The following is a 9,418-nucleotide window of genomic DNA, read 5'->3' on the forward strand; positions in this document are numbered from 1 at the left end:
CTCTTCCACTTTGAAGTCATGCGCAGACGCTGTAAAGAACTACAACACCCACGATGCACCACCAAACCCACTAAACAGGCACACTACTGCGTAAACCTGCCGCCCTCTAATCCCTGCTCTGACAACTCAATCCCCTGCGGTTCTTTTCAACCTTTATTATCTAAAAACATGGACAACAGCGGAAAAGAAAAGGAAGCGATACAGCTCATGGCCGACGCTGACAAGAAAGTCAAGTCGTCGGGTTCTTTTTTGGGAGGGATGTTCGGCGGGTAAGGAAGCTGCTCTGTGATATATTACCTGGCAACATTATTGGCACACAGCCCGTTTCCATACGCATAGGACCGGCTTTTTAATTTAATAAATGACATAAAACACAAATAAATGTAGATACTAAAACCACACGGGCGTCGACGCGTGTTGTTTATGCTAACTCACTGATTAGCCGCTACTTTTAAACAAGCTAGCTCGTCATTATTATTTTTTAATTTTTACGACATTCCCCCTCCCTTACTTTATGGTTGCTACCTAATCATTGAAATAACGAGTTTGGCACCACATCCTCTTTACTTACTAGAAATTTAGCTTTGAAGTGGACAGAGTTAGCATTATTCAGCATTTTACTGTTTGGTTTAATATGTGATGCAGTAACACTAATTAAATTAATAAATAAATGATAAAATGAATGTGTACTAACGCTGGTAAGTCTGTGGCTGACCATGCAGTGACGTCATATCCCTTAGCACGATTGAGTATCTGTCTGGTTTATTATTATTATTACTATCAGAATTAACTCTCCAGAGGATGTATTCAAATCAATAGGTTACACGATGTCGTCTTGTAACATCTATCTCTTTATTTTCTACACAGAGGACATCACAAAGTGGAGGAGGCCTGTGAGATGTACTGCAGAGCGGCCAACATGTTCAAGATGGCCAAGAACTGGAGCGGTAAGATAATAACATGAATAATAAAAATAAAAAAAAACACACCTGCAATTTTTTTAATTTATTTTTTTGCACAGCTTTTTGTGATGGTGCCGCGTTAATGCTGACTCAGACTACTAAATGATAACACTTTTTTTCAAATTTTTTAGCTGCCGGTGGAGCGTTTTGCAAGGCAGCACACCTCCACATGCAGCTGCAGAACAAACACGACTGCGCCACCAGTTTTATCGACGCCGGGAACGCATACAAGAAGTCCGATCCCAATGGTGAGCCTCTGGACCGATGGCATCAACTCTGAATGCTTAATCTATAAAGTCATCCAGATCAGCACACATTACCTCCATTAAGAAATGAGTGCTCAAACTAGTGGATTAACAAATAAAACTACAGTGAAGTCTCTATGGTGGAACGTAATAAATAAAAAAAATCCCATAGAAAAAAAAAAGAAGAAAACTTTTAATAATGGTGTAGGGGATAATTCGTCACATTTTAACATTCTTAACTGTTGTATAAGTCTGTAAGTAAAGTATCACTTGAGAGGTTTCCGTTGTACACAATTTGTTGTTTCCCAGCAGCCTTTTTGTGTCCCCTGCTTTTTAACTTCTGTTCTTTCAAGTAAACTAACACTTTTCATGTCTTAACATTTGCCTCCTCCTTTTCCTTTTCTTTATGCTGCCAAAAGAGGCAATCAAGTGTTTAAATGCTTCCATCGATATTTACACAGACATGGTAAGAAATCAGAGTACATACGAACCAGACAACTCATTGGTTACACAAAATAACAATATCCTATACAAAAACTGTTTAAAAAGATCATGCGAAATTTGGATTGACACTGATAGACAGGTATTCATTTAACTACTAAATAATTCATTTAATAATAAATCATTTCTAGGGAAGATTCACCATCGCCGCCAAACATCACATCAGTATCGCCGAAATCTACGAGGCCGACCTGGTGGACATCGAAAAAGTACAATTATTATTTATTCTGGAATTATGTCGCACAATTGCGTGAGAATGCGTTAACAGGGTTTGTTTTCCTTCTGCAAAGGCGATTGCACATTATGAGCAAGCGGCGGATTACTACAAAGGAGAGGAATCGAACAGTTCGGCCAACAAGTGTTTGCTGAAGGTGGGGGCCTACTGTGCTCAGTTGGAGCAGTACCAGAAGTCCATTGAGATCTATGAGCAGGTAAAAGCTTAGCCGTAGACCTACTGGGTGGCCAAAATGGGGCATAGCAGTGATCCTTGTGGGACACCAATTACAAAAAATGTCCACTTTCTTTGCATCCTCAACATGTGTGTGCACAATTAATGTCATCAAATGGTGTGATTGCTATGTGTAAATGAGGATTAATGATATTTATGAATATGAATATACGCAGGTCGGCGCCACCACGATGGACAACCCGCTGCTTAAATACAGCGCCAAGGAGTATTTCTTCAAAGCGGCGTTGTGTCATTTCATCGTGGACGAGCTCAACGCCAAGGCAAGTGTGCCAATTTTTTTTTTTTTTTAACAGCTTCCTTGACACTGGTTGTAAAATGTTATCTCATCTTGGTGTGTCCCCACCGCAGATTGCTGTGGAGAAATACGAGGAGATGTTCCCGGCTTTCTCCGACTCCAGAGAGTGCAAACTGTTGAAGGTAGCCACTATTGAGCGTTTTTTTTCCCCCCCTCATTTTTTTCCTTTAAATAACTTATATTTTGTTGTTATTGTTAAGAAATTGCTGGAGGCACATGAGGAACAGAACAGCGAGGCCTTCACAGAGGCGGTAAGTCCGTTTAGGAGGTTTGATTTTTAAATCCCAGAGATGGGTCAGTTTGTTCTTAGAGGAGGTAAAAAGTACGTAAGTAATCATTGTAAACTACAGTAAATCTCTGCTAACTGGAGTGAGCAATTGACACCCCACCCTTTAATTTTAAAGGCTTACAGATTAGGTTGCAGTTTTTTTTTTTCCATTGCAGTTTTTTTTTTCCCATTGCTGTGGCTCCGCCCCCCTACAGGTCAAAGAGTTCGACTCCATCTCGCGTCTGGACCAGTGGCACACTGCCCTGCTGCTGCGCATCAAAAAGACCATCCAGGGCGACGAGGGAGACCTCAAATGAGAGCGAGCGGACGCCCGCGCAGACTGACGGGACAAAGGAGTCACGCGCATGGTTCCCCCAACACAGACACGCACACATGTACGCGCCACAGCACTGCTTTACAGTAACGCTTCCCTCCAAATCCAGTCGGAATGTAAAGCATCTTCACGTCCACGCCTCTCGTGTGGAGGACTGCTGCGTACCTTTTTACTCATTTTATTATGTTAGTCATTCAAGTGTTTTTATTCGTCATTTTAACTCCATGTTGTTAAAAAGGTGTGATAGTAAAGAAACAATTGGTGCTGATCGTATCGTTGCTGTCCTGTGGAAAAACACTTATGTCCATTTTTGTCATTTTCTACATTTATGGGAGGAAACCGAATGCAGACTTCCCAAAAACGTAAAAAAAAAAAAATGGACATAAGTGTTTTTCACAGGACAGTGACAATATGCTTTTTATAACTTCATTATTGGTACTTTTGGCATTGCAACAAGTGTGCCACAAAATCCATAAAAAGAAACTGAGTGAGGGCAGTGGACACTATGACGGCAGAATAGAAGCAGTTATAGCCGATTGGCATCAAGTCATGAGCATGGCTTCCTCAATCTTGTTTCTTTTTTGGTCACACCTACAACATGCAGAAGACTCCTTGTCAACGACGCAATGAAAGTTAATAGAAGTGCACTAAAACCTTGCTAAAAGGCTCCAAAACCGCTTGTGGTTAACTTTTACAAAGTCAGAATTGTTTGGAGCAATCATTATAAATATGCATTCGATTTTATTTACATTTTATTCCCAAATACATTTTGACGATGTACTCGCGGGTTCAGAAAGTTCAGAAACGCGTTATGAGACTGTTATGCATAACATAAGCCACCTGATTATTTCTTCTCTATGTGATTGTAATACCTCAGGATTGTTTTATTGTTCTGACCGATTTTAGGCTGCCATTTTGGGAGCTGTCATTCCATGACATTTCCCCTTCCTTGCTAAGCATGCCCCTCCCCCACCCGTGTTGCTTCCAATCACTTACCAAAGTATCCTTCTGGGGGAAAAAAACAAAACAAAAAAACTGTGCTTGTGCGAATGGACAATAAAGTTGTATTCTATCCTTATTAAGCTCCACAGCTGTTTATACACCAAATCACGCAAACAAATATATTTTGTGTTCCACTGAAGAACTCAAAACACACTAAAGTTAAAACTTTTAATGAAGTTCAGAAAATGGCAAAATGTAGAAAAAATATATAACAAAATAACTATCTGGGACAAAAAGTAAATAACATTTTTTTTTATCGTTCCAGTGCTCCCTTTTGCTGTTGGCCACTATTTCTGCTGTAATTCAAAAAATGAATTATTTTAATACTCATGACATTATTTTAGGACAATGCAAAACAATTGTAAATTGTGATTAATACAGCCATGATTGTTAAGCACGGAATCCAATCGATTTTTATTTCATTCACATTTTTTCAGGATTCGCTTCGTCGTCGTTGTCTTTCCTCTCCAGTGTCCTTTGCCGCATTTGCTCTTCTTTACAAATCTGATCAGATATGACCACTGTGAGAATGTTGGGCTGCGCCACATCTGCCTCTTCCAGCAGGGATGACATGGCGGAGTTCTGAGGAGGTCTGTCCAAAGTGATGACATCACCGCCATCCGATGTCACCACCCGAGCCTCGGGCGGCATTTCGGTATGGACCACGGTAATCCCGCCCAGGTCACCGTGACTCATCAGGGTGACGGCCCCCAGCTCAGCCCTCTCGATTGGCAGGGCGACTGGCTCGATCGGCACCAGGGCGGCGGCGGCGGCGGCGTTGCTTTTCTGCACTTTTTTGCCAGGGTTCTTCTTCTCCTGGGCTGATGCCTTGCCTTGAGCCTTGGACTTCTTCTCCTCCACGTTTCCCTCCAAGACCACCAGGTAGTTTTTCCATGGAGCATTGGCATCATGAGTCTGAAGTGGAGGAAAATGCCGTTAGCTAGTTAATATTTGCCTGGATTGGCTGGGAACCAGTTCAGGGTGTGCCCCGCCTACTGCCCGAAGACAGCTGGGATAGGCTTGTGAGGAATAAGCAGTTCAGAAAATGGATGGTAGTTAATATTTGTCCATTAGTTAGTCAACTGGTTAATTAGTTGGTTGGTTTGCTAAATTGTTTGGTTAGTTTTTTGTTGATTGTTGTTAGCTGCTTTGTTGCTTCTTTTTCTATCTTAGGTGTTTCATTTTCATTTGTCTAATTGGTTAATCCATTGTTTTTGTTTAGTTTTTAGTTTGTTTTGTGTGCATTTGTTACTTGGCCAGTGAGTCAACAGTTGGTTAGTTTTTTCTTTCTAGTTTTTGGGTTGGTTTCAGTTTGTTTGTTTGCTATCAAGTTATTGGTTGGCTAGCTATATTTGTTGGTTAGTCAGTGTGTTCGTTTTTTCGTTTGCTTGATTCCTAGTTTTTTTTTTTTTTGTTCTTTTGGTTAAGATGTCATGAGATGATTTGTTAGTTCGCTATCAAGTTAGTGGTTGGTTATTTATTTTTTGTTGTTTGGTGGGTAGTCGGATTGTCAGTTAATTTGTTAGTTTGCTAGTTATTTTTTTCGTTAGTTGGTTCTTTAGGTTAGTTAAGTCACGAGACCGCGTTACCGTAGTGTTAATTGGTTGTATGTTTTTAGTTGATTTATGATTTTATTTTGCTATTAAGCTAGTTAGTTAGTTGTCCAGTTTAGTTGGGCGCGTTACTCACTGTAATGCAAATTAGTTTGTCGGTTTTCAGTTTGTTTCTTAGTTTAGTGACTGAAATTAGTGGGTGTCAAATTATGTTTGTTGGTCAGTCAGTATGTCAGTTTTTGTTTTTATTTACTTATTTTTCTATTTTGTGGGTTCTTTTGGTGAGTTGAGTTACAAGACTGTTACTTACCGTGGTGTGCCGGCGAAGAGTAGACTTGTCGGTGAAAGTGCGGCTGCACAAACCGCACATGTAGGGCTTCTCACCAGTGTGGATGCGCTGGTGCCGCTGGAGAGCGTTGAGCTGCGTGAAATGCTTGTCGCAGTAGTTGCAGGCGTAAGGACGTTCGCCTGGGGTGGGGCGGGGCAAACAGAAAAACTCAGCTTTTAAACTTACGCGCCACAGATGATCTGATGCTTACCCGTGTGCACCGTCAAATGCTGCCGGAGGGAGTTCCTCTGGGCGAAGCCGCGGCCGCAGTGCTCGCACTTGAATGGCTTGGAGCCGGTGTGGATGTTGGAGTGGTATCGCAGGTATTCCTTGGAGGCGAAGCTCTTCCCGCAGGACTCGCACATGAAGGGCTTCTCACCTTCAACAACAAAATAACTTGACAACGGCGCCATAACGGAGACGATCGTAACTGGGTGTCATCCTACCCGTGTGGGAGCGCTTGTGATAGGCCAGCATGCTTTTCTGGGTGAAACGGGAATCGCATTCGTCGCAGGCAAAGGGCTTCTCACCTGTGTGGATCCTAAACACAACCACACTCTTATGTCATACTTCACACGACCAACCGGAAAGTGGCATTCTGCTGGAGGAAAAAAATGGGCCTCTGTAGTCATCCCTGTGGGACACCAATGGCAAAGCGCACTGATTGTTAGCAGTTTGAGATTTGGTGCAATAGTAATATAGTAAACAAATATGGTCCCTTGTGAGTTGAATTTGTTCTGTTGACCAAGCTGGTACCTGTGGTGCATTTTGAGAGCCGACTTCTGGGTGAAGCGTGCGCCGCAGTCGGTGCAGACGAAGGCCTTGATGCCGGTATGCGTCCGCTTGTGCAACATCAGCGATGCCTTGGAGCTCAACAACTTGCCACAGTCGGAGCACTGGTGCGCATGCGGGCCGTGGACCTAAACAGGTGGTGCGGACAAGTGAGGAAAATGTCGTGACAGGAACAGGTCAGGACACCTGTGGGGGGACTAGTCCAAGAATAGCGAATCTCCAGAATTTTCAAAAGTGGAAACTTTATAATTCCAACAGAAAGTTTCCAAAATTCCCCAGCTGAACTTCTCATGGAAATTTAGCAGAAACTTGCCGGACATTTTTCGCCCCTTTGCACCCTAATTGGCCCTGACCTGTTTGTGGTGGCGGACCACGTCCTTCTTACGCTTGAAGGTCTTGGTGCAGACCTCACAAGGGAATAGCCGCTCGCTGCTGTGGACATGCTTCTCGTGGATCTTCAGGTTGCTGCGGTTGGAGAAGGTCTTCAGGCAAGTCTCGCAGCGGTAGACCAGGTCGGCTTTGACTCCGTGGTAGGTGCTGTCGCAAAGTAGGAGGAGAATGGGTTGAGGACTGGAACCCCTTAAGCAAGGGTTGTGCTGATTTCAAATTCAAAGTGATGCAACACCACCATCTACAGGTATATATTTAGTCAGACGGGTTTACAAACCTGAATTTCACACACACAAGCAGGGAGAGACAACCAAGCACGTACCTCATGTGCTTCAGGTAGCTCCTCTCATAGTGGAAGCTCCGCTGACAGTCATTACACAAGAACTTCCCCTTGGAGGCGCGCTTGGACGCCGTGCCGCCCTCTTCCTCATCCTCGCCCGCGGACAACAGCAATGATTCCTCTCCGTCATTCGGACTCTGCGTGTCCTCATCATAGTGAGGCGAGGTGGGTGAGCGCGCGTACGTGTCGTCATCTTCCTCTTCAGCATTAAACGCCTCATCGGTAGTTGGGATACACCTCTGCAAGACTTTACGGCCACCCAAGCTCAGTTTGAGCTTGGTCGTCTTCACTTTAGGTCTTTTTGAAAGCCCGTCGGAGCTCTTCGAAGCCACTTGACGTTTCAACGGCGTCTTCTTTCTAGCAGACTTGGTCACTTGTGATGACGACTCTAACGCTTCCGACTGGGATGTAAAGTTCTTGCCGCAAACCCTGGATAGCTCCTCACATTCCAAAATCCTGGCCGCCGCTTGCATGTCAACTATCCTGCTCTGGGCCACCTCCGCCTTACCCGTGTACACAAACTCCAAAAAGTCAGAAAAGTCACACGGATGCATGTTGGAGAGCAGAATGTGGTCTGGGGTGGTGTCCGGTGACAGGAAGATGTTCCTGAAGTAGCCGCTAGAGGCGGCGAGGACTACCCGGTGAGCCTGAAACGCCTGTGAGTGACCCTGGTAGTCAACTTGGACTGTGATGTCACTCAGGTGTCCCTGCAGCCTCAGGTGGTGCAGGGCGTCCAAGATATTCTGGTGGTGTGTTTGGGAGGTGAGCTGGACCACCGCCATGCCCATTATGGAGTGAATCTGACGGAAAAGGAGTTTGAACTTTTAGGATTTATAGGAACAATGGTGCTTTTAGATACGAGCGAACCAGCGAGTTTTTCGGGATACGAGCCATGGATGGAACCATATTTTGCTTTGACTTGTGAGGAAAAATGTGAGAAACGAGCGCTGCCTTGTGGCAGTGCACTCAACTCGCTGCAAAAGGCAAGTTTGGCAGATAGCAAATAAAATAAATAAATAAAGGCTTCTGTGCTATATTCACTTTGTAAACGGACTTATCAAAGGAAGGAAGGAAGAGAGGATAAGCATAAAACAAACATGGAACATTAAAAATTATTTAAAGAGCCACCACCACCTTCGGGTTCTCCCACCCAACAACCGAACTTGAAATACTAATAGTGGCCTTGAAACCGTAATAGGAAAATTAGCAAAACTAGCGTAGATCATAGCCACTGTTACATGTAAGCCCAAAGGCGCTTATGTTGAAATGTTTTCCAGTAAGAAACAATAAAATAACGACTAGACTATTTGTCTGTGTTTTATTGTTAGGCTAAATATTAGCACACCTAGCAATACGATTTATAACAAGCGAAGCAAAGCGATCAATAAACTGCATTAAAAAAAAAAAACACGGGGTCGTGGCCCATGCTGCTAATTTTACCATCGAACGAGGGAGTGAGTGTAGTGTATGCAGCGAATAGCGTTGAGGAGACAGAGGTTTCTTACCGTAAGGTCGCTAAAATGGCAGCCCACTGATCCCTGTGCTTGAAACGCACACGGAACTTATCCGCAGGGGAAGAATGGACGGCAAGTCCACTTAGACAAACTACAGGAAGGCAAACGTAACTAAATGCGTGTAAAACTTGCAACAAAAATACATCCCATTAATGCTAGTATACGGAGAACACTTTTCAACCCTACGAATATCGTAAATGACGAACTGTGGTTCATAACTGTTTCGCTTTTCAACAACGATTAATGTTGTTTGTATCCAACGGCTCTCCGTAGTTCTCCAAGAAGGCCAACAGTGTACGCATGCGCAATGATATATTTATGTAAACATTCAGTAGCTCAGTACCCGATCTTGGATCAGCATTTATTCGTTGTGCTTTCTTCAAGCATTCGAGGTCCGCAGCTGCTGCTCTTGGATTTGTTATCTC

General features: G+C 43.6%; 2 protein-coding genes across 3 annotated transcripts; one reads left to right on the forward strand and one right to left on the reverse strand.

Moving 5' to 3' along the window:
* The first annotated feature begins 69 nt into the window (after window positions 1-69).
* On the forward strand, window positions 70-3,210 carry napbb (N-ethylmaleimide-sensitive factor attachment protein, beta b). The gene is made up of 10 exons (XM_086061239.1): window positions 70-269; window positions 868-947; window positions 1,094-1,210; window positions 1,627-1,673; window positions 1,840-1,917; window positions 1,999-2,139; window positions 2,333-2,437; window positions 2,526-2,594; window positions 2,673-2,723; window positions 2,956-3,210. Exons 1-10 carry the CDS (start codon window positions 169-171, stop codon window positions 3,055-3,057), a joined length of 891 nt encoding a protein of 296 aa, XP_085917365.1. The 5' UTR covers window positions 70-168; the 3' UTR covers window positions 3,058-3,210.
* A 1,020-nt stretch (window positions 3,211-4,230) lies between these two features.
* Window positions 4,231-9,183, reverse strand: gzf1 (GDNF-inducible zinc finger protein 1). 2 transcript variants are annotated; one of them, XM_086061238.1, is made up of 8 exons: window positions 8,985-9,183; window positions 7,462-8,279; window positions 7,103-7,286; window positions 6,714-6,877; window positions 6,404-6,498; window positions 6,169-6,336; window positions 5,940-6,097; window positions 4,231-4,991 (listed from the first exon to the last, which is right to left on the reverse strand). In XM_086061238.1, exons 2-8 carry the CDS (start codon window positions 8,265-8,267, stop codon window positions 4,500-4,502), a joined length of 2,067 nt encoding a protein of 688 aa, XP_085917364.1. In that variant the 5' UTR covers window positions 8,268-8,279; window positions 8,985-9,183; the 3' UTR covers window positions 4,231-4,499. The 2 variants fall into 2 exon arrangements, with proteins under 2 accessions (XP_085917364.1, XP_085917363.1); XM_086061237.1 differs by lacking the exon at window positions 8,985-9,183 and adding an exon at window positions 8,920-8,968.
* Between the last annotated feature and the right edge of the window lie 235 nt (window positions 9,184-9,418).

The sequence above is a fragment of the Leptonotus elevatus genome, chromosome 18, assembly GCF_054856555.1.
Source record: "Leptonotus elevatus isolate MCC_2025b chromosome 18, RoL_Lele_1.0, whole genome shotgun sequence".
Lineage (NCBI taxonomy): Eukaryota > Metazoa > Chordata > Actinopteri > Syngnathiformes > Syngnathidae > Leptonotus > Leptonotus elevatus.

Bases quoted from the DNA above. Each gene is read 5' to 3' on its own strand.
- napbb (XM_086061239.1), top strand. From the start codon at position 169: ATGGACAACAGCGGAAAAGAAAAGGAAGCGATACAGCTCATGGCCGAC. The intron at 1,211-1,626 runs GTGAGCCTCTGG...TGCTGCCAAAAG, and splicing joins CAAGAAGTCCGATCCCAATG to AGGCAATCAAGTGTTTAAAT. The intron at 2,438-2,525 runs GCAAGTGTGCCA...TCCCCACCGCAG, and splicing joins TGGACGAGCTCAACGCCAAG to ATTGCTGTGGAGAAATACGA.
- gzf1 (XM_086061237.1), bottom strand. The intron at 7,287-7,461 runs GTACGTGCTTGG...ACTTTGCGACAG, and splicing joins AGCTACCTGAAGCACATGAG to CACCTACCACGGAGTCAAAG. The intron at 6,878-7,102 runs GTCAGGGCCAAT...CCACCTGTTTAG, and splicing joins TGGTCCGCCACCACAAACAG to GTCCACGGCCCGCATGCGCA.